Source organism: Arachis hypogaea, chromosome 11, assembly GCF_003086295.3.
Source record: "Arachis hypogaea cultivar Tifrunner chromosome 11, arahy.Tifrunner.gnm2.J5K5, whole genome shotgun sequence".
Classification (NCBI taxonomy): Eukaryota; Viridiplantae; Streptophyta; class Magnoliopsida; order Fabales; family Fabaceae; genus Arachis; species Arachis hypogaea.
The window spans coordinates 28,494,728-28,518,555 of NC_092046.1; the positions used below are offsets into that span (position 1 = coordinate 28,494,728).

At 31.1% G+C, this 23,828-nt stretch overlaps 3 protein-coding genes and 2 long non-coding RNA genes across 7 annotated transcripts; 2 read left to right on the top strand and 3 right to left on the bottom strand.

Moving 5' to 3' along the window:
• Nucleotides 1–351: 351 nt before the first annotated feature.
• LOC112720588 (uncharacterized) lies at nt 352–3,065 on the top strand. The gene is made up of 4 exons (XR_003162266.2): nt 352–534; nt 979–1,015; nt 1,887–1,967; nt 2,740–3,065. It is a non-coding gene; the product is annotated as an uncharacterized lncRNA (long non-coding RNA).
• A 1,871-nt stretch (nt 3,066–4,936) lies between these two features.
• Nucleotides 4,937–8,273, top strand: LOC112720589 (homeobox-leucine zipper protein HAT22). Its single transcript, XM_025771575.3, has 3 exons — nt 4,937–5,937; nt 6,203–6,282; nt 7,514–8,273. Exons 1-3 carry the CDS (start codon nt 5,341–5,343, stop codon nt 7,818–7,820), a joined length of 984 nt encoding a protein of 327 aa, XP_025627360.1. The 5' UTR covers nt 4,937–5,340; the 3' UTR covers nt 7,821–8,273.
• Nucleotides 8,274–12,716: 4,443 nt separating this feature from the next.
• On the bottom strand, nt 12,717–19,212 carry LOC112720590 (uncharacterized). 2 transcript variants are annotated; one of them, XM_029290152.2, is made up of 5 exons: nt 19,120–19,212; nt 14,206–14,298; nt 14,007–14,114; nt 12,949–13,338; nt 12,717–12,849 (listed from the first exon to the last, which is right to left on the bottom strand). In XM_029290152.2, exons 2-4 carry the CDS (start codon nt 14,293–14,295, stop codon nt 12,949–12,951), a joined length of 588 nt encoding a protein of 195 aa, XP_029145985.1. In that variant the 5' UTR covers nt 14,296–14,298; nt 19,120–19,212; the 3' UTR covers nt 12,717–12,849. The 2 variants fall into 2 exon arrangements, with proteins under 2 accessions (XP_029145985.1, XP_025627361.1); XM_025771576.3 differs by having other exon boundaries at nt 14,221–14,298; nt 19,120–19,211.
• Nucleotides 14,488–15,791, bottom strand: LOC140176508 (uncharacterized). Its single transcript, XR_011868113.1, has 3 exons — nt 15,064–15,791; nt 14,686–14,933; nt 14,488–14,601 (listed from the first exon to the last, which is right to left on the bottom strand). It is a non-coding gene; the product is annotated as an uncharacterized lncRNA (long non-coding RNA).
• Nucleotides 19,213–20,323: 1,111 nt separating the features above from the next.
• On the bottom strand, nt 20,324–23,097 carry LOC114924719 (uncharacterized). Of its 2 annotated transcripts, XM_072208043.1 has the most exons (5): nt 22,625–23,097; nt 22,237–22,358; nt 21,272–21,392; nt 20,749–20,870; nt 20,337–20,409 (listed from the first exon to the last, which is right to left on the bottom strand). In XM_072208043.1, the coding sequence occupies exons 1-2, from the start codon at nt 22,950–22,952 to the stop codon at nt 22,306–22,308; spliced, it is 381 nt and encodes a 126-aa protein (XP_072064144.1). In that variant the 5' UTR covers nt 22,953–23,097; the 3' UTR covers nt 20,337–20,409; nt 20,749–20,870; nt 21,272–21,392; nt 22,237–22,305. The 2 variants fall into 2 exon arrangements, with proteins under 2 accessions (XP_072064145.1, XP_072064144.1); XM_072208044.1 differs by lacking the exon at nt 20,749–20,870 and having other exon boundaries at nt 20,324–20,409.
• Nucleotides 23,098–23,828: the final 731 nt, after the last annotated feature.

Sequence of the window (23,828 nt, forward strand, 5' to 3'; positions counted from 1 at the left end):
GGATTGTATATATCTCAGGTATTGAGACCCCTTTGTTAGTTGCCACATATCTCGGGTACTCAGTCCCCGATCTCCATAATAACACATATCCTAGGTGCACCCAGGATATGTCTCAGCATCTCCCGGTCATAGCACGAGGTCTCAGACACCGATATATGTTCAATTTTTAAGTTATCCCTCAGCATTCAAGATGTGTAAGAGTATGCATTTTTGTAAATAAATACCTCACATTTTATGTATTTTGTAATTTTATATATTTATTTAATTTAAATAAAAAAATCTGTAATATTTGGATATTATGGCATTTTATGGTGTTACCATAATTAATTTGCATAATGTGGCGGTTTTAGTGATTCTGGCGGTCTGAAAACGCCATTATCCAAGTCCATTATTTCAAAAAGGCCTAAAAATCTTATCCAACCCTAATTTCGCACTGAAACTAACGATGCCACCACTGTGTTAGAGGAAGGTCGAAAATGACGCTACCATTGTGATGTGCTTCGACTACAGCCTCCTTCATCGAGCTACTGTGGTGTGAGTTTCTCCTTTCATCAAGATTATTCTTAGGTTTTACGAGGTAGGATTTTAGTTAGGATTTTGGACAGGAGGTAATTAACTTAGAAATCGGACTTATAAATTAGCTTTGAAGTTTGTCATTAGTTATATTAACTTATAATTTTGAACTGATTTGATAACAAATCCAAACTGTCTTCACTATATTGATATATGCTCTGTTCTCTATCACTAATGATTCTGTTTTTCTTGTTTGTGACAATGAATAATACCTTGAATGTTGTTCAGCTGTTGTTGTTCACTTGGTTTAAGAGATGATTAAGTACAAATATCTTGTTCACTTGCTTGTTCATAGTGAGAGCTTCTTCATCTGATGATTCTGATTAATATCATTAACTTAATTTTTTTTAGTTTTCAGATAAATTTCAACATGACACTTAACGATTTGGTTATTGTTTATTTTAGGAGGTTCTTGTGGTTACGGCAACTTGTACAACCAAGGGTACGGAGACCAAATTCTACGTATATATAGGGTGATACTATAGTTGGTTTCATTATATTTGTCTTGTTTTTCATTCAGGAAGGGTATTCTATGTTCTGTTATTTGGCCCTTTTGTTTTCCTTTTCATGTTTAGAACAAAGATGCTAAAAAGTGCAATAAAAAGAGTGACTGTACTGTATGAAAAACTAGAAACAAAAAATATTCAACAATGAATCTGGGAATGTGGAGGAGATGAAAAGACTGATTTCATTTTATAAGGAGTCTTAAAAACAAGAAAATATCATTGAAGTTGTTTGTTTCATGCCAATAACTAGTGAATTATTGTGTTAGAAGTGATTAATAGTTACCTTGTTTTGTGTTGATTGATCAGCATTCTGTCTTCTTATCTTGGGTGTATCTTTTTGTCTTGTTGCTGCTGTTTTTGTGAGTGACTTTAAGTATCAACAAAAAAAAAAAAAGAGAAATTTGGACTACATCAAAATGTTGCCACCTTATTCTTTGTTCCTATTTTTTTAAGTTTGACTTATAGAATATGCCCAAAGTTAACAATAGATAAGTAGATTATTGGATAATATTATTGGGACATAAATACTATCAGGTATATATCTAACTTCATTATAATTAATGTTGAATTGATCCAACTATATCATTCGAATGCATGGCTCCTATGAAGCTTTTCTAGCAGTTTTATTATGTTGTTCTCACTTTCTCTTGTGATGTGATGCCAACTTTTTTGTAAGTATTAAACAAGATAAGGTTAAAGTGGCAAACCAGCATATATGGCCTTGTGAGTAGTAATTATGTATCTATAATTTATTATCAAAAGCTTGACATCTATTACACTTAATGATTTGGTTATTGTCTATTTTAGGAGGTTCTTATGGTTACGGCAACTTGTTTAGCTAAGGGTATGAAGCGAACACACCAGCACTAAGCACCAGCACTATACAAGGTTGAGAAATCAGAACTGAAATTAGGATACTCATTCTCTCCCTTGAACCTTCTTATAATTGAAATAAGAACTTCTATTATTTTTTAATTTTCTTTGCTTAGTTATGAATCTAGTTTGCTATAACAATTTTTTTATGGAATTTTGTTATGTTCGCTGAAATATACATATGATTTATGTCAGTTATAAAATGACTTTGTCTTTGTTATACATTGCTAAAAAGGAGGTTTTTGCCTTTATTGGCTAATTCTTATCTTAATTATCAAATGTCTTCTTATCTTACTTATCAAATATATTTTTATATCTATTGCATTTTTGTCCTAGAAAACTTTTGAACATGATCTAAACATAACTTATCCATTAGAACTGAGCTTGATTATCAAAGTGTGTAGGACTGAAATCCAAGTTCCATCCATTCCCCATGTGCAATTATTTCTTGAGAGAATTTGGAGTAGGAGTTGTTAGTACAAATGATCAAGATTGTGTGAAAAATAAAGTAGAATTGCAGTGATATATTTTTTTCTCTTTTTGAGCTTTAAAATTGTTATCTAATTTTTAGTGACAGTTCCATATATCAAGTTATTGGTTTGCTTATTAGATGTTTCAATGTTATGTAACTGTCCTTATCAATAACTCTCATTATCTGATAACATTAAACAACATCGATTAATTCCTTTTAACTGCAAGGTTTGAAGTTCGAACAATGATGAGTGATTTTGATTTACTGTCACATGTAGTGTTCATAACATGTGTTGCTGATGATGTTGATGTTTAGGTGAAAATATCAATACTTCTTATCTTGTAGCATATTTCTCATGGATGAATTGTCTATATTGTTGCAAGTAATTCAACATCAAATGCACTTGTTGTTTGAAAATCTCCTCTTTGAAGTTGCTACTACAAAGAAGAGGAGGCTTATTCTCTGGAGCGAGCAACAAGGAATCATGATCTTGCATGATAAAGATTTTATGTATTAAGGACCATATGTTAAGATATGTTATTGAAAAATTATGTTATCTTTGATACTTTATTTTTGGATTATGACTTTTGATTTTCAGTGACCATGTATAAATTAAAAATCCTGTTATCATGTTTGATTTATAGCTATGCCATTTGGTTATTACAGGATTTTAAAGTTTGAGTTTCGAAAATACTAATTCAAATAGGAAAAAATTATTTTAATGCGAGCAAAATAGTAGTTTCAGCAGCTATTTTAAGAGAGTAAAAAATTGTCTAGGATAAAAAAGGTAGTTTTAATCCCATTTTAAAAAACATAAAACTATTGTCATCATAATTAGGTAAAACTGTGGTTAAATTTGTCATTTTATTAAAAAAAATAGCGGTTTAAATGGCCATTTTACATAAAGAAAGCGTATCATATTTGTATAAAAATGCCAATTTAAACAGAAAATTGCCGTTATTCAACAATGGTGGTTTAAAAGCGTCATTTTATAAAAAAATGCCATTATACCCTAGGAAAAAGCCACTGTTTATATGTTTAAAACGGCTGTTGACATCGCCACAACCATCGCAAAAACTACCGTATTATCCTCAGTAATTGTGGCGATTTTTAAATACCGCCATAATAACCATAATGGCGCCTAGGATAACGGCATTTTTTGGAGCCGTTTTTGATAATAATGACAGTTTGAACCGCTGTAAATACAAAAAATAACCGCAATTTTAATCAACTTTTCTTGTAGTGCCTATCGTATCTAACACAGAATGGTTTATCCAACTAGTTGGTGCACATTATTAATGTTTAGCTTATCCGCCCAACACTGTATAAATAAGCGCTTTTTAACTAAATCCAATTAAGTTGATATAAGTTCAATGGAAAAAATATATTCATGTGTAACTGTTTTTTTCTTTTTTGTATTTTTTTAACATAAAAATTTTTGGAGAGTGTAAAAAATTATTGATATAATACAAAAATTTTTATACATAGCACAAATTTATTGATATAACATAAAAAGTTTTGTACATAACACAGATATTTGTAAATATCACATAAATTTTTGCACATAGTACATAAATTTTTACTGCGAATATATTTTGTTAGTTGGATGAGTTGATGTTCTGAACATGTGGTTCTTTAAAAATTTACTATACACCAAAATTTCTGTTATGCACTAAAATTTATGTGTTGTGCATATTTTGTTGGTTAAGAGTCAATGTTTTGATTGTGTGATCTATAAAAAATTTCGCGTTAGGCACCAAAATTTTTGTGCTATGCACCAAAATTATTGTATTGTATACTAAAATTTCTGTACTGTATATATTTTAATTTGTTGGTTGAGTGTCAATATTTTAGGCATGTGATCATTAAAAAATTTTTGTGTCATGCTCTTATTTTTTGAATATATATATAGGAGAAGAAAAAGTAAAATCTACAAGGACCATGATGATGATGATGATAATGAAAGAGGATGATGACGAGGAAAAAGAAAGAGAAAGAGGAAGAACGACGACAACGACAACGACAGTGGTAGCGAGTCAGCGACAATAATGACGATGAAAAAATCACGCATGTAGAAGAAGAAGTCGACGATAACAAAGGAGGAGGAAGAAGAAGCGGTGCGACATGCACATAAGTACGTATGAAGACAAAGAAAAAGTACGCGATTTTAGTTGGAGACTTGGTTTGAAAAATGTTTCGATGCCTAATTTTATTGTAATAAAAAATAGGAATGTGTGAAAATTATATTTAAATTAATAGTGATAAATTGTAATGTTTAAAAGTAAATAAAAAATAATAAACCCCATATCCATTTTTCGTATAATAATGTTTAATATGTAGAAAATTTATCAAATGCATGCACATGATGTTACAAGTGCATGTATCATAATTAAAAGATAATTTTAAAAATATAATAAACATTATTAATATTAATTTGAACTCATATTAATTTTGAATAATTATTATTTATGATAAATACAGTACAAATAATACTCTAAAAATAATAGAGTAATGTGTGTATACAAAAATAGTGGCAGTGGGGCTGAAAATTCAAATGGTCAACCTTTGCAATGGAAAAATATAGGGGGACTTTGATGATTTCCAACAAGACTACCGGATTCGTTTCTCTCTTCATTTATTCCACCGTTTGATATATCAAATTATCACACAGCCACCCACCCATCATTCGTCCCCACTCAAATAGTCTCACTCCATCATTCCCAATTCCAATTCCAATTTCAATTTCAATTCTCTCTCTCTCTCTCTCTCTCTCTCCCAAATGAAACTTTATAAACCACACCGTCATCTAATCATCTAACTCTCTCTTTCTCTGTCTCTTATCCCTCTATCTTCTACATCATTCATTCATCCTCTCCCTTTCCACAAGAGAACAAAGAAGATTTTGAAGCACCTTAAATGGGTCTTCATCATGATTCTACTCATAATAATAACAACATAGGCCTTCATCTTGTTCTAGGGTTGGCTCTGAGTTCCTCCTCTGATTCACCAACACAAGAAACCATAACTACCTCTACTAAGATCCCGCCGTACTCCTCTTCCTCCACCGTAACAACCGATGATGCTGAATTACTATTACCATCTCTTACTTTAGCTCTCTCCGGTCACGATGTGAACAAAAACAAAAACGATGATACGCAAGAGCACCATAGGGTCCAGGTAGTCCCTACCAAGGCTAACAACAATAAGGTCTACAGTAGTGAAGACTACCCTTCTACTGGTGACGTGTCGGCACAGAATTCGCCTCACCACAGCGCCGTTTCGTCTTTCTCCAGCGGCTGCAGAAGAGGAGTCAAGAGGGAGAGGGATGTTAGCGCTAGCGACGAAGCCGAGGCGGAGGCCACGGAGATTGAGAGGCTTTCGTCGCGAATCAGCGACGAAGAGGAAGACGGTGGCACCACCGCCTCCGCCGCTGCCAGGAAGAAGCTTAGGCTCACCAAAGAACAATCTGCTCTGTTGGAAGACAGCTTCAAACAACATAGCACTCTCAATCCTGTAATTAGTTTCTCTCTCTCTCTCTCTCGTTTCCAAATATCAAAGAGACTCAATGACAACTAAAGATGGAAAAAAAATACATAGTTCATCTCTATGTATAGTTTCTTCATGTATCATAATAATAATAATAATAATAATAATAATATATTATTCGTTTTTTGGTGTTTAGATATGTTGATGAATTTCAGTATGATTTGTAATAGACAAAGAATAATTAAGTGATTTTATATCATTAATACGTTTGTTTGTTGGGTTGGATTTACAGAAGCAGAAGCAAGCTTTAGCGAAGCAATTGAATCTACGGCCTCGACAAGTTGAAGTGTGGTTCCAGAACCGGAGAGCCAGGTGTATATATATATGCTGATATTATTGCTTAATTTTTGGTACATATTTATATATTTGAATAAATGAGAAAAATCAGAAGTTCTAATAAATATAGTGGGATAGCCACGGAAATTTTATCTGAGGTTAATTAATAAAAATATTAGGTGATGAATATTTTTATATTTATTTTATTTTTGAGTTATTATATTAGTTAATTTTTTAATTTTTTGTTTTACTAAAGGTATATTTACCTTTAGTTATTTTGAGAAATATTAGTAACTAATATTTTGTTTTAAATATTTATTTTTTAATACATATAAATATTTTTAACGAGAACTAGTAAAAAATTGTTTCAAGACAAATATATTAACAAAAATATTATTTGTATATAAAAAATAATAACTATATTAACAATTATGTGTTTGTATATAAATATATAAATATAAATATATCTAAGTGAAAATTTACATGAGTTTATTTTTTTAAAAAATTGATAGTCAAAAATAATAAATAATACAATAGATAATGATTTAATTAAATCTATTAAATTATTTATCGGTTATCGACTAATAAATTTATATTAAAATAATTATATGCGAGAGTATTCACCATATAACTTATGCTTAATTCAATTTTAAAATATATTTTGTATTTAAATAAATATTTAAAAAATAATAAAAATTCGTCCAGATCAGATATAATAAATGTAAAATATTAGATGTAATACGCACGTAATTTTAAATATTATATATACGAAGTTATAGATATTAAGTTGAATAAAATAATTTTAAATTATTATCTTTCTAGTATTAGAGGTTATTTGGAGTTTTTAAGAAATTTTTTTTTGGAGTTATTTTTTTTAAAAGATCTTATAAAAAAAATAAAAATAATTTTATATTTAGATATCTCATATAAAAAGATCGTTTTATCTATCAATTATGAACATCTTTTTTTTTTAAAAAATCTTTTAAAAAAATATAAATTATACCTTCTTAAAAAAAAGATATTTTTTTTTATTTTTTATTACTTTACTTTTACTATTAAAAATTTTTTGAACGCTCTAAAAAATACAAAAAAAATCCTTTTTTTATGAAAATAATGAAACAAACACTTAATCTTTTTGATATACACCTGGTATGATATGGTGTGGTTAATATATTATACCATGTTATATTATGAAAAGATGATTGGTAAAAACACATTATTAGTTGTTATCTAAAAAGTTTTTGGATTGAGTATGTTGTTGTAACAGAACAAAGCTGAAGCAGACGGAGGTAGATTGCGAGTTCCTAAAGAAGTGTTGTGAGACACTAACAGATGAGAACAGAAGGCTACAGAAAGAGCTTCAAGAGCTTAAGGCACTCAAACTGTCTCAGCCTTTGTACATGCCTCCCATGCCCGCCGCGACACTCACCATCTGCCCTTCTTGCGACCGGGCCGTTGCCATTGGCAGCGGTGGCAGCGCTTCCAATAACATCAAGAATACTCCTTTGATCTCCTTGGCCCCCAAGCCTCACCACTTCTTTAGTCCCTTCACCAATCCTTCCGCAGCATGTTGATTTTTATTACATAGTTCAATTAAATATATTTAATTAAACATGCTAAATCATTTAACTATCTTTCTACATAAAATGAAGATGTTTTCGTGAAAATAGTCACCTTTTATTATTATTTAGGCTTTTCCTTCCCTTTTTTCAAGGATATGTAAAACACTAAAACAAAACAAAATTAGACAGGAGTATTCTCTCGTTACCATTGTATTTGTTTGGTTGAGGGATATACGTCTTTATTATTATGGACTATCTGTAGCTAGTGAAAAGGATTAATGGTGTAATTAGCATAAGTACTATATATACTGTAGAAATTTTAGCAGTAACTACTGATAAAAATTACTGTTGTTTTTTCTTTTGGATTTCTTTCGTTATTGTATGTTTATAGAAGACATATATGTATGTACACCGGAATTTATGTATTAATTTCACTTTCCAGTTACATGCATGAATTTTGATTCATTCCAGTGTTTTTGTCAATTTCTACCAACTCTTATTTATGACTGTGTTTATTGAAAGTGTTTTTGTGGATGTGTATAATAAAAATATTTTTTTTATAGTTAGATTTAATAGAAGTATCTTTATATATATATATATATATATATATATATATTTTCTGAATGTATCTCTTTATACATATGTTTAAAATATAATAATTAATTATTATTGACAATAAATTGGCAGATAATATATTGGTATTGTATATTTTTTTATAAGTGATTTTGAGTTCAATTTTTTAATAAATAAAGTAGTTACCGAAAAATATAAATTCTTTCTTGAATATTTATTCTGATAATCCAAATCAAATTAATCAAATGCTTAAAATACAAAAAATTGAAGACGTTGGTAGTTCAATAATTTGGATAATATATATTATTGGCGATTATTATTAAGTTGCAGAAAGAAAGGTTGAAGTGTGTGGATAAGTAAGGTAGGTCACGTGTTTGTGTCTACAAAAATCAGTTGCTTAAAAAGAGACTCTCCTGAATGAATGAGAGACTTTAGTTTTGAGTAGAGACATTGGTAGTGGCGGTGATTAGGGTATATAGTGCATAAACAAAGAAAGGGATCGATAACGATTGACTATAATAAAGATAAATAAATGAGGTTGAGAAAGATTGAGGGAGTTACGGGGAATAGATCCCATTAAAATGTCAAAACACTTGTGTAAATTTCAATCGTTAATCAAGGATAATGATCACATAGGTGGAAATCGGAAATTAAAAATAAAGGACAGGAATATAACATTTGAGATTAAATTATCTCATCACCTACGATATGACAAGATATACGTATAGTACGTAAAATATTTTGATATGAGATATATGTTTTAGAAAAAATATATTATGCTCCGACATACATTAAGTTAATGTATGTATATCTCCACCGTACCGTAAAATGATAAAAGAGAATAAAAAAAATCATTTACATAAAGATGTTTAAAATATTTTTTTAAAAATATTTTTTATTAATTAAAATTTAATATATATAATTAATTAAATTATATTATTTTTATCAAAATTAGGTTAGATAAATTAATTTAATCAAAAAAATAGTGAATCAAATTTTAAATTGATTTAAATTAATATTATTTTTATAAAAAATGATTATAATATTTTTATTATAGAAAATAATTAAAATATTTTTATTATATAAATTTTGAAAACTCTAAATTCTAATTTTATATTATAATATTATGATAGAGAGAAGTAAAGAGTTAGAATTTAAGATTCTTAAAATTAATATATATAATAGAAATATTTTAGTTATTTTTTATAATAAAATATTGTAGTTATTTTTTTATAAAAATAATATTAATTTAAATTAGTTCAAGATTTTATTTATTATTTTTTTGATCAAATTAATTTGTCTGATTTAATTTTAACAAAAATAATATAATTTAATTGATTATATGTGTTAAATTTTAATTACTAAAAAATATTTAAAAAAAATGTTTTAAATATTTTTATTTAAGTGGTTAAAAAAAATATAGGATGATTCAACGTACGTATGAAACAAAATTACTTGTATTCTTTAGGCCTTGTTTAGTGACAAGTCATGCCATTAACAATATAAATTTATTCAAAGACATGCATAAAACGTATTTAAAGGAGGTAACACACTTATTGTATTTATCTATTACATGTGCATATCAAAAAGATAAAAAATATATTTTAATTAATATATAATATATAATAATAATTTGAATTTTTTTATTTAAATTAAATAAATATAGTATTTAATTTACCGATTTAAATAAACGTAGAAGAATTTATTAAAATGCATAATTAGTCATATTTTAAATACCGTGAGTAACTTTTAAAAGTGGTCATATTTCGGGTGCATTGATCCTGTTCTGTGATACAGAATCTGAAAATCAAATCTCAGGTGCACCCGAAATATGAATATGAACATGAACACATCTCGAATACACTGTATCTAAGATATACTTATATTCTGATATGTATCAGTTCATCCGAGATACGTGTGAGAATGCAAGACGAAAACACTGCATCCGCGATATATAAAAACTGAAAAGTATATTAATTTAAAATAATAAAAAATTAATTAAAAAAGTTTCTTCTCTTTATTTTAAAATAATTAAATATTATATTTTATATATGTTTCTAAAATTAATTTGATATATTATCAATTTAAAAAATATTAATAGATAGATAATTTTTTTTATCTTAACTAATTTTTGAAAAAAAAAACTAATAATTTCACTTATGGTTAGACAATTAAATTTTATCTTAGTAATTAATTAAGTTTGGTTAGTTTTAAAAAATATATTATATATCGATATTTATTAATGTTGAATTTATTTATTTATTTATTTTTATTTTTGATACTTATAATAAGATAAATATTATTTTATGTTAAATTTAATAATATATTTTTTTAACATAAATTTTAATGAGAACAAAGATAATATAATAATAGAAACAAATATATTAATTTATATGTGCTTATTAATTTATTTCTAAACTTCTAATAAAAATAAATACCTCCCTTTTTCTCATCTTTGTTTGTCTTTATTTAAATTATAAATCATAAATAGGAGATAAAAGTACTCATATGCTCTTAAATTTTATATATAATGGTATTTAAAAGAACTCTCACCATATTAAAATATTTAATAAATTCTCTAGGGAGAATTTAAATTTACTATTTAAAAAATTATTTAAAAAGTTATGTTAACACAAATTTAATTAGTTGTGTAATTTTTTTATTTGTTATGCTATTTTTATTTATATTATAAACATATCGGATTTTGACTATATCTCGGATACAGTGTTCCCATCTTACATCTTCGTACGTATCTCGGATGCACTGGTCTATATCAGAATGTAAACATATCTCAGATGCAGTGTATCCGAGATGCTCTCATGTTTATATTTCAGGTGCACCCGAGATATGACTCTCAGACCTCGTATCACAGCACGGGTCAGTGTACCTGACATGTGACCATTTTTAAAAGTTACTTACTGTATTCGAAATGTGACTAATTACGTATTTTAGTAAATTCTTTTAAGTGTATTTAAATCGGTAAATATTATATTTATTTAATTTAAATAAAAAAATCCTAATAACTTGGATGTATAAAAGGTTAAAAATAGAACATTCACTAAAACAAAACATCACCTAAATAAAATCATAAGATACGGGAGAAACTCAAATATGTATTGAGAGCTGGCATAAATATACAAAGTGAGAAAGGGTGAATGACATATATACTTTGCGAGTTTCTCTTTCCTTTGTTTTTTTTTTTTCCTAAAAAAAAGAAAGAATAGAGCGTACCCCTGTATATTATGTATCCTTACAATACGTGAGCCAACTTAAAAAATATGTGGTCTCTTGTTATTCTTTGTGATTGAGGGGAGCAGTGGGTCACACCCCCCACGTGAAGACCATGAATATGGGTCTTTGTCTCTTACAAAAACCTAACATGAGATTCAGTTTTCAATGTCAGCCCCAACTTTAGTTTTTCCGTTTTTGGTTTGAAAGAGTTTGGATAAACTCCTTATTGATCTTTTATCTCTCTAGATTTAACAAGTATTTTATGGAAATTATTATTCAATTGAACCGAATAAGGTAGCTTGATCGAGTTAGCGCACTACAACAAATTCGGGTTGAGGCAACCTTTAAAAACGTTGCTTATAATAAGAGAAAGTGTTGCCTTTGATAAAAGGCAACACTTTCTGACAAAAGGCAACGCTTTTTGGGGGTTGGCTATACGGCCGTTATCTTTGGTCTAAGGCAACGCTTTTGTATATTAAAGGGAACCCTTTTTTTGGCAACCTTCAAAAAACGTTGCCTTTTCTGCAAATAAAGCAACTCTGCAAAAGGGTTGCCTTAGAGCACCCAAACACAACGCTTTATATGAAACGTTATGGCAACACTTTTTACGAGTTGTATTTTCTAATATATAAAGCAACACTTGTCCAGAGTTTTTTAAGTTGCTTTTTCATATACCTAAAGCAACACTTGTACAAATTTTTTCAAGTTGCCTTTTCCTCCATCTAAAGCAACACTTGTCCAGATTTTTTAAGTTGCATTTTCATATACCTAAAGCAACACTTGTCCAGGTTTTTTTAAGTTGCCTTTTTTATAGACCTAATGCAACACTTATGTAGGTTTATTTACAGTTATCTTTTTTTAATACCTAAAGCAACACCTTATTGAATTTTTCTTAGATTCTCTTTTTTAATATCTAAAATAATATTTTTTTTATCTTTGTTATATTTATATGATATTTGAAGAATATATAATCCGCATTTGAATAAGATAATAATATATATTGCATATATATATATAGAAAGGTCTTTCAAGTACCAATTAACATATATACTTGCTAATAAGTTACCAAGTCAAATAAATAATAAACCTAAGTAAGCAAAGTACATGTTTTTCTGCTAATGAACTTGAACAAAAAAAAACTAAGTTGTCCACTAAAAACCAAGAAGACTTTGTGCTTCACCATTGTGGCAAGAATTGTCTTTATGTCTTCAAAAAACTTCCTCCAACAATAAGAAAGCTGTAGTCAAATTTAAATGAACAAAAAAATTATAGTCAAAACATCAGCTATACAATAATATGTATACTCAAGTGGTACAACAATTTAGCATACATATACCTATTCATGATTTGGTATATGAGTCGATGGAGGAGAATGCCGAGGAACTAAATTTGGATCTTGTGCACTATTTGCAGACGATTGCTTAGATCGCAAGAGAGAAAGCGCTTCATCAACATTCATACCAGGAGAAGTTTGTTGCAACATAAGTTTCACAATATCTTCCAATCCTTGCAGTCGTTGCTTATGGTCGTCTAATTCAGTTTTTAAAGCTGTTACCTTCTCTTCACTTTGTTTTTTGATTTCATCTATTTCTTTATTTTTCTTAAGAGAAGTTTTTGTAACAGTTCTTCCATAACATCGAACTCTTCCTGGATTCTCTTTACCAAAAACTTTTTGAAATGCATTAGTAGGAGTTTCTCCAGCTTCTTGGAGATCATCAAGTTTATCCTATACACACAAATATATGATATGTCTATTTTTAGTGATAAAAATTCAATGAAAGAATCCAAAAACCTATTGCTAACTAATAGGGACAGCAATCCAAAATAGCCATAAAAGAGCCATAAAACAGCAGTCCATGATAGCCATATAACATGGTTGTAAATTGTCATAGAACAGCAATAAAATCAACCATAAAACAGCCATGAAATAACCATAAAATAGCAGTCCATGATAGCCATAAAACATGGATAAAATAGCCATAGAACAGCAACTAAATCAGCCATGAAACAGACATAAAATAGCCATAGAACAGCAACTAAATCAGCCATGAAACAGCCCATGAAACAGCCACAAAATAGATACCACAAAACATAGAAAGCAGCAAGTCAGCAATCGTGACAACCACAAAACAGTCATAAAGTAGATACTAAAACAACAACCATGATAGCCATAAAACAGTCATAAAATAGCTGCCATGACAGCCATAAAATATGCATAAAATAGCCATAAAACAGTAACTAAATCAGCCACGGAACAGCCCATGAAACAGCCATGAAACAGCCGCAAAATAGATACCATAACAATAATCACGATAGCCATAAAACAGCAAAAAAATAGCATCCATGACAGTCATAAAACAACTACTGAAACAAGAAAATTATAGAGGAACTTACAATAACAGCTTGTGTTTCTACATCAAGTGTTTTCCCTTTTAGTCCATTCCGAGTTGCAACAAATATTTCAGCTTGATTTGGTTCCTCTTTGTTCTCTTTTTTCTCACGCTACAGATCAAGATAACAATTACAAAGTCATAACATACTAAAATTAGGGAGAAGTAACAAGTAGAGAATTTTAACTCAAATGTGACCTTACCAAATCAACACGCACTCTTGCAAAATTGATTGGGCCCATTTTATGCCTCCATTGTTGCTTCTTGCGATTTTCAGAATTTATAACACACATGGCCTGTGTTTAAAATAGACAATGATGAAAAAAATATAAAAATTGAAAGAATTATACTTGATCATATCAAATAATAATAATTGAAATCCTCTAGCTCACTTTGATAGTTGGAATACTCCAATATGCAATTAGCTTCCGAAATTGTATTTCTAGAATTTCCAAAGGACGATTCACCAACATATCCTCAATATTTCCAGAATATGGTTCAAAATGCTTCTTTTTTATTCTTGTTTTGTAACGCTTCCATGCTCCTTGAACACTAGTCATCACCCATAACTTTGAAGATTTTGGAAGAATGAACTTTGACTACAAACACATCAATTTCATCATATCATATGCATAAAATAATTATTAACATATGGCATAAACATAAAGATAAATGGAGCTTACATTAATATACTTCCAAATGCGCTTTTTGATTTGCTTAGGCACAGCTTTCCAATTAGTGTACATCAAGGTAATAAAATCACTATTCCTTCCCATTGTTCCAATAAAATTAGTTAAATCCTTCACTCTTTGAGCTGTTGGCCCCACGGCTGCTCCCTGATCAAAAGTCACTTCCTCTCTTTCTTCCCAAGTTCTTGCATAAATCTTTAGGCATCTTGTTTTTCCACGAGTCTTTTTAACCTTTGAAGTATCTAAATTAAAAATTGAGAAATAGTACAAATTAAAACTAAAGACAGTCGTGAAAGGTATGGAAAGGGCAGCCCCATGCTCATAGATAAAAAGAAAATGTAAAACAAATAGCAACAAACTAAATTACATCACCTTCTACATGAGCCTCTTCCATAACTTGATCTCCTTCTACATCAAAATTGTCACTTTCATGTTCACCAATATAATCTTCCTCAGACGGGATATGAACATTTTCTCCATTATTCGGGGATGGCCTAGATCTAGCATCCTCAGTAGTTGGAACTTCATTATGTTCCTCTTATCTTTCCACATGAATTCCTTGGTCACCCAAAAAAGCATCAAGAGTCATTGCTGGACGCTTTAAGTTATTTTTTAAGTTTGTCAAGTTAGCTGGTTCTTTTTCAGTAGCTCCAGCATCCTCACCAATTGACTCAAAGTCATCTTCCTCTTCTCTTTCCACTTCTACTCCTTCTGTATGCAAAAAGGCATCAAGAGCCATTGCTGGACACTTTGCCTTACTCTTCATCTTCTTAGGAATTGGTTGTTCTTCTAGTTGAACATTACTCCTCACTTGGTTTTGGGAAGACCTCAAAGACCGGTTCATAACATTGTCTACAAGTGTTTTATTTCTCCCTTCCATTGAATTCTCCCTACTATATTTGTCTCCAATTTCTGAAATTTTTCTCCTGGGCTGTTGTGCTATTTTGGCTTGTTTACTTCCTTTATCACCTTTGGTTATAAAATTCTGAACTAGTTTCGCAGCAGAAGATACTTCCTTCATTTCAAATTCCTTAACTTTTGCATGAGCTTGATACTTTTTTACCAGTCTTTTCCTCTTTGAAGTTGCTCCGTTTTCCATTAAGTTGCTGTATAAAAATATTAAAACAGCTATGTAAATACAATTGCATATGCATCTAATAAGGGGAAGAGGTAAACCGTAACAAACAATTACCAAATTCTATATCACAATATTCAGCAAATCATGTTCAAAACTGCTAACATAAAGCGATAAATCTGACTTATATACCATAAAAGAGGGAAACAAGTCACTCAAAAAGTCTTCGGAATCATATTCTTCACTCAAAAGGCAGAAAAATTCAAAATGCAGAAAATTTAAAATGCAGAAAAATTCAAAATGCAGAAAAATATGTCCCACACAAACTCATAATCAAGATGTAGAAAATTCAGAAAATTCTAAGAAGCAACAATCAGAACATAAAAGAGGAAAAACAAGTTGAAAACTGCTAACATAAAGCGATAAATTTGACTTATATACCATAAAAGAGGGAAACAAAAAGTATAATATTTGTAAGTATAAAACAGACCTATCAATTTCTAATTAAAATACCAAAATATAGTAGAATTAGTATGAGTTACCTAACATAGTCGTCTATTTTGTGACAATTCAATAATATGTAGCTATGAACTTGCTCTCGGGACTTGTCGTCAAGGAGAAAAGGTTCACCTTTCTTTGCACCCAAAGGAACACCTCTTTTTGGAAATAGATTCGAAAATGCATCTGTAGTTTCCATCATAGAATTATTAGGTTCATCATTATTTCTGAGTTGTCTATTCAATTTTGTTTGGACACCAGAATGTAAGTAACGCGAGCAAAATGTCAAACATTCTTCAACCAAATATGCCTCTGCAATAGATCCTTCAGGACGACTTCTGTTTCGAACATAGGACTTCAAAGTACACATGTATCTTTCGGGAGGATACATCCACCGAAATTGAACTGGACCTCCTAATCTCACTTCATTAGCCAAATGAATAGGCAAATGAATCATTATGTCGAAGAAAGAAGGAGGAAAGATCCTCTATAATTGGCATAATGTTGTGACAATATCCTCTTCTAATTGATCTATCTTTTGTAATGTGATAGACTTTTGACATAATTGATGAAAAAATGAGCTAAGTCGAATCAAAGGAACTGCAACTTGATCTGGAAGTATTCCTTTGATAGGAATTTGTAACAAATAGTGAAGCATGAAATGAGCATCATGAGTCTTATAACCAGATATTCTTCTCTCCAAAAGGTTCACACACCGAGAAATATTTGAAGCAGAGCCATCTGGCAACTTTGCTGTCTTCAAGACGTCACAAAAAATTGACTTTTCAGCATTGGTCATTGAGTAGCATGCCTTTGCCAGCTTCACCTTTTTCCTACCATTTGTTTTCTTGGGGTGAAGGTTCTTTCGAATGCCCATTTCTTGCAAGTCATATCGAGCATTTGTGTGATCTTTTGTCTTGCCAGAAATATCCAAGAGAGTTCCAAGAATGCTATCAACTATGTTCTTTTCTATGTGCATCACATCTAAATTGTGTCGTGATGTGTTATACTGCCAATAAGGTAAATCAAAGAATATTGACCTCTTCTTCCATGGACCATCTTTCTTTGGTTTTAGCTTCCCAAATGAATTATCCACATACTCCAACTGACTTAAAGCTTCAGTACCCGACAATAATGGTGGAGCTTACCTATATTCTACTTTTCCATTGAAAGATCTCCTATTAGCTCTCCATGGATGATCCTCGGGCAAAAAGGCACGATGACCCATATAGCATGTCTTGCGACTATATTTAAGATAGTTAGAACAAGTCCCATGGTTACAACAAGGGCAAGCTAGCTTCCCTTTTGTACTCCAACCAGATAGCATTGCGTAAGCCGAAAAATCACTAATTGTCCACATAAGAGCTGCATACATTTGGAAGGTTTCATTTTTTGATGCATCATATGTTTCCACCCCAACCTCCCACAACTCCTTCAACTCCTTGATCAAAGGTTGCATGTAAATGTCTATATCATTTCCTGGTGACTTTGGTCCAGGGATTAGCAACGACAACATAAAGTATTCCTATTTCATAGACATCCATGGCGGCAAATTATAAGCCATTAAAACAACAGGCCATGTGCTATGAGATATGCTCATGGTTCGATATGGATTGAATCCGTCACTTGACAAGCCAAGTCTCACATTACGGGGATCGAGAGCAAAATTTATATGACGATTGTCAAAGTCCTTCCATGACTGCCCATCAGCGGGATGCCTTAACTTCTCATCTTTTCTGCGTTCTTCGTCATGCCACCTCATGCTTTTAGCTGTTGCTGAGCACATGAATAGTCTTTGAAGCCTGGGATTAGGGGAAAGTGTCGCAACATCTTCACAGGAATATTGTGATATTTTTTTGAAGGCAAAACATCAGCTTCAACTACAGGATGCACAATCCAACGCGAAGCGCCACATTCATGACAAGATGTGTCCTTCTCGTACTCTTTCCAATATAGCATGCAATCGTTCGGGCATGCGTCAATCTTTTTATAGTCAAGACCTAAGTCTCTCACCATAGTCTTGGCTTTATTGAAAGAAGTAGGAATATTTAAGTTAGGAATAGCCTCTTTTAGCAACTCCAAGAGAGAAGTAAAAGAGGCATTACTCCACCCATGTTGACACTTTAACAAGTATAGTCGGATGGTGAAAGACAACGTAGAAAACCCGTCGCAACCGGGATACAGTTCTTTGTTAGCCTCTTCAACCAAGTTATAGAATTTCTTTGCATCTTCATTCATACCTTCTTTTATCCCTTCCGCTTGTGCCACATCCCGAAATCTATCGTTTAACAAGGCGTCCATGTCGTCGTACGAGTTAGTCTCACTCTCACTGTCAATCTCATTATCGCTATCGCTATCAACATCCATGCCGACTACGCTTTTCCCATGATGAATCCATCTCGTATAACCATTAACGAATCCAAAGGCAATCAAATGAATATAAATTGTTTGTCTTTTGTGCCACAAGAAATTACAACACTTTGCACAAGGGCATAAGATTTCCTCTCCTTGTGGGTATCCGATGGAGTAAGCAAAGTCTAAGAAGTCATTGACACCGTTACTAAACTCAGCTTTATCTCTCGGTAAACTCATCCAATCTTTCTCTAGGTCTTGGGAAAACCTAATTATTCATATATTATTACTACTATTTAACTAATAACCATGTAAATAATAATGTTTATGCACAGTAAGTATATAAATTCATAAAAAAGGCACATAAAAATATTATTATTAAAATTAAGAAACAATGAAAAAGACACATAAAAGACATTCAACATGAAAAAAAAAAACTGCACAAAGGTCATAATATACATATGAAAACATACAAGTATAAGTAAGATAAAAAAAAAACTTACGGAGTCATGGCTAAACAAATTGCAATCTTAAGTCCTAGAATGTCCACGAATGTTCTTCAAACTCCTCTGAAGCAATATTTCTGTATAACAGAGAAAAGTATCAAATTTACATTACTCCATGTGGAAAATAGAAAAATCAAACTAAAAATAATAATCGAACAAAAGTCCAAGTCACTGTCCTGCACCAAGTACACACAAACACAAACACAAGCACAAAAGCTTATGCAAATTAAATAATCAAATAAAACATGCTGCTTGCCTTCTAAGCACAGACACACAAAATATAATGTCGCATGATTGAGGATAAACACAAAAAATAGATTAGTGTCATTATCAAATATCATCCTCTGGTTCAAAAATAGATATTCCTTATTCCTTTCTTTGCACAAAAAATGTTTCCTAGAATTTATGAATAAAGCCCAAGAGGAATGTCATGAACTTAATTCTGTTTTTGAGCGGCTGAAAAAAAATACAGTGAAAACCTAAGATTCCATAACTCTTTAGTTACAAATTTTACTACATAAAGTCTTGTAATTCATGGAACATAATACTAGACTTTAAGAGTAACTGAAAGATTTAAAAGGTTCAAAATAGGGTTTGTCTTGAGATCCAAGTATTTTAATTTAATTTATATGGTTATTTTTTTAATTATCCCTTTATCTCTCTATATTGATTTATATATTTCTATTGATTGATATAAATTAAATGTATGATCTGCATGCCCAATTTGTGTTGTGCTAATTGAACTTTGATTAAATTATATATATATATATATATATATATATATATATATATATATATATATATATATATATATATATATATATATATATATATATATATATATATATAAAGAGTAACATTGAACTATATGGGTTAAGATTTTAATTTTTCTAACTGCTTGATGTAGGTTAGATGCTTGGTGATATCTAAGAATTTATGTAAAAAAAGAGAATAGGAATTGCACATACTTGTATTCAAAATCATATATACAATCAAGAACACAAGTACGGGCACAACAATATGATTCAGAAGAATAAATAAGGTCTAAATTGTGATATATTCTAAATCAGGATGATGATTGATGATATTAGCTAGCTACAATAACCCAAAAGTATGAAACTATAGCCATAGCATTCACCGCAGAAATTTAGAGAATTCTGACAAAAAGAAAAGAAATTGTGAAATCATATGGAGGATGTACCTTAACAGCTTTTGCAGATCGTCGTATTTTTCCCCAGGAAACAGCTTCAGAAATCAGAATTAAGATGCACAAAAATTCAGAAAATCCTAAGAAGCAACAATCAGAACCATGAAAATTTCAGAACAATTGAAATAAAACTCCTAAAATCAGAATTATAAAGAAGCCCCAAAAATTAAAATTCAATGCATTCAGAATTCATAATCAAAATAAAATTCAGAACAGTCCCAATTCTTCATTCACAATCAATGCATTCAGAATATTCATTCCATAGTAAAATTAAGAAGCTTTCTTACCAACCTGATGTTGAAAAAAAATCTAAGTAAGAAGCAAAAGATGACTCTATACTTGATATATGCTTCCAATTTTGTTTTATCTAAGTTCACAAAGATAAGAAAAAGAGAAAAAGCAATAAGAAAAGTTCATACCAACTAGTCAATACTGGTGGTTCATTGCATGAAGGCACTGGACAATTCTCTAGTATCACGCCTGGTCTCATCAACCGCAAACTGCTTCTTTCCGTACCTTAACAGAGCTTTAAGAATAGAAGCTGCAATAAAAATATAATAGTGGGAATTTGTTTAACCAGGGTCAAAAAGATGGAACTGAAAAAGCACCAGGAAGATGTTGATCCACATGAAAACTTCAGAAAAATTGAAAACAAACCCCTAAATTCAGAATTATTGAGAAGCCCCAAAAAGACATGCATTCAGAAATTCGATTTACATATTAAAATTCAGAACAGTCCCAATTCTTCATTCACAATCAATGCATTCAGAATAATATTCATTCCATAGTAAAATTAAGAAGCTTTCTTACCAACCTGATGTTGAAAAAAATCTAAGTAAGAAGCAAAAGATGACTCTATACTTGATATATGCTTCCAATTTTGTTTTATCTAAGTTCACAAAGATAAGAAAAAGAGAAAAAAGCAATAAGAAAAGTTCATACCAAGTAGTCAATACTGGTGGTTCATTGCATGAAGGCACTGGACAATTCTAAGTATCACGCCTGGTCTCATCAACTGCAAACTGCTTCTTTCCGTACCTTAACAGAGCTTTAAAAATAGAAGCTGCAATAAAAATATAATAGTGGGAATTTGTTTAACCAGGGTCAAAAAGATGGAACTGAAAAAGCACCAGGAAGATGTTGATCCACATGAAAACTTCAGAAAAATTGAAAGCAAACCCCTAAATTCAGAATTATTGAGAAGCCCCAAAAAGACATGCATTTAGAAATTCGATTTACATATTAAAATTCAGAACAGTCCCAATTCTTCATTCACAATCAATGCATTCAGAATAATATTCATTCCATAGTAAAATTAAGAAGCTTTCTTACCAACCTGATGTTGAAAAAAATCTAAGTAAGAAGCAAAAGATGACTCTATACTTGATATATGCTTCCAATTTTGTTTTATCTAAGTTCATATTAATAGTTATAGAGAAAATCCAAGTCGCTTGGTGTAGGGCCTTAAAGATTACAATTCTATTTGTGTCCTACATGGGAATTAAAATTTGAGGCAAAAATTGTAGGAAAGGCAGAAAAGAACAACAAAATAAGAATTCAAAATGACGTGTCAGCATATTAACAATTCAAATAAAATTCAGTGTGCACCATACCTTTTGTGCACCAAACCTCCATCACCCACGAAAAAAAATCAGTTTGGTAACGACAAAAATGAAAAGATTGTAGTGTTTTCAGTTTTCACACCGCATTTGAGGATCTTGAACTAGAACAAGAACCAAACCCTGCTACTGTTAATTAGGTGTCAACCACACATAGAGCACCCAAATGGAAGCTGCATTAAGCAGTCCACTTGCTCTTTCACCCAACCATGTTTTCAATGCATCTAATCCCGGTACCACTCCTTCCGTGATAAGAAAAAGAGAAAAATCAATAAGAAAAGTTCATACCAAGTAGTCAATACTGGTGGTTCATTGCATGAAGGCACTGGACAATTCTAAGTATCACGCCTGGTCTCATCAAACTGCAAACTGCTTCTTTCCGTACCTTAACAGAGCTTTAAGAATAGAAGCTGCAATAAAAATATAATAGTGGGAATTTGTTTAACCAGGGTCAAAAAGATGGAACTGAAAAAGCACCAGGAAGATGTTGATCCACATGAAAATTTCAGAAAAATTGAAAGCAAACCCCTAAATTCAGAATTATTGAGAAGCCCCAAAAAGACATGCATTCAGAAATTCAATTTACATACTAAATTTTAGAACAGTCCCAATTCTTCATTCACAATCAATACATTCAGAATATTCATTTCATAGTAAAATTAAGAAGCTTTCTTACCAATAAGCAGAGGAGGAGGAGGGGGGTTACAGCCCTTGCGAAGAGGAGAAGGCGAGACAGGGGAAGAAGTGGAAACGGGAGAAGGAGAGGGATTTCTCGAAGAGGAGAAGGCGAGACAGGCCTTGCGAAGAGGAGAAGGCGAGACAGGCCTGTACTTGGAGCCGAGATAGGAAGAGGGGGAGCCATGGAGCAGCGTGCGTGGAGGACAGCACCGCGCCGATGCCAGTGGAGGAGAGCACCGCGCCGACACCCGTGGAGGAGAGCACCGCGCAGGAGCCCGTGGATGAGAGCAACGCTCCGACGACCGTGAAAGGGAGAACCGCGCCATCGCCGTTTGGAGTGAAAGCGATTGAGAGTTGCGGTCGATGAGGAGGAGAGCCGCGATCGGTGGTGTGGCCGTCTGCGTTATGATGTTAGGGTTACAGTATCTCTGATGAAATGAGGAAGCTAAGTGATGAAGGAATGAAGTGATGAACTGATGAAGAGCATTGTGTCTTTTCTTTTCTTTTTTTTTTAAGTTATTTGATTGAAAAATAATTGGTGGGAATATAAAAAGTTTCCCTCTAAAATTTGTAACTGTGAATAATTTTAGGCAACTTTTTATAAATGTTATTTATTTAATTCTTTTTATAACTTTTATAAAATGTTGTATTTTTATTTAAAAATGTTGTCTTAAATATTTTATATTGTAACATTTATTGAGTGTTGTTTTAGATATCAAAGACAACAATTTTTGTGGGTGGCCAAAAATTTAGTTATCTTAGCCTTATTCAAAGGTAACACGTCAAAAATGTTGTCTTTGCCTATCTAAGGCAACTTTTGTTAAATGTTACTTCGAATAAGGGTTACCTTAGGCCAAAAATGTTGTAGTGTAGAGTCCGTTCAGAAAGTGGCAAAAGTTTTTTTTTTTTTTTGGAACTATAAAAAATTACATTAGTATTATTTGATACAACTTTTAAAAGATGTTTTTAATTTTTTGTAAAATTATTTAAAGTGTTAAGTATGATTTTAGTTTCTAACGTAGAGGTCGAAAATTTATTTCATCTTTGACCTTTTTTCGCTACAAAATGGTCCCAAAGGTTTAACTTAGTTTTAAAATGGTCCTCCGAACTAAAATACCTATTCCCCACTAAAATGCCTATTCCCCTTCTTCCCCAAAATCAAGCACAAACACAAGCAGAAGCAGAAGCAGAACCAGAAGCAA

Coding starts and splice junctions, on each gene's coding strand:
- LOC112720589 (XM_025771575.3), top strand. CDS start 5,341: ATGGGTCTTCATCATGATTCTACTCATAATAATAACAACATAGGCCTT. Junction 5,938..6,202: donor AACATAGCACTCTCAATCCT/GTAATTAGTTTC, acceptor TTGGATTTACAG/AAGCAGAAGCAAGCTTTAGC. Junction 6,283..7,513: donor TTCCAGAACCGGAGAGCCAG/GTGTATATATAT, acceptor TTGTTGTAACAG/AACAAAGCTGAAGCAGACGG.
- LOC114924719 (XM_072208044.1), bottom strand. CDS start 22,952: ATGGCGCGGTTCTCCCTTTCACGGTCGTCGGAGCGTTGCTCTCATCCA. Junction 22,359..22,624: donor TCCTCCTCCTCTGCTTATTG/GTAAGAAAGCTT, acceptor TTTTTATTGCAG/CTTCTATTCTTAAAGCTCTG.
- LOC112720590 (XM_029290152.2), bottom strand. CDS start 14,295: ATGTGTGTTATAAATTCTGAAAATCGCAAGAAGCAACAATGGAGGCAT. Junction 14,115..14,205: donor CAAGAGTGCGTGTTGATTTG/GTAAGGTCACAT, acceptor CTTGATCTGTAG/CGTGAGAAAAAAGAGAACAA. Junction 13,339..14,006: donor TAGAAACACAAGCTGTTATT/GTAAGTTCCTCT, acceptor TTGTGTGTATAG/GATAAACTTGATGATCTCCA.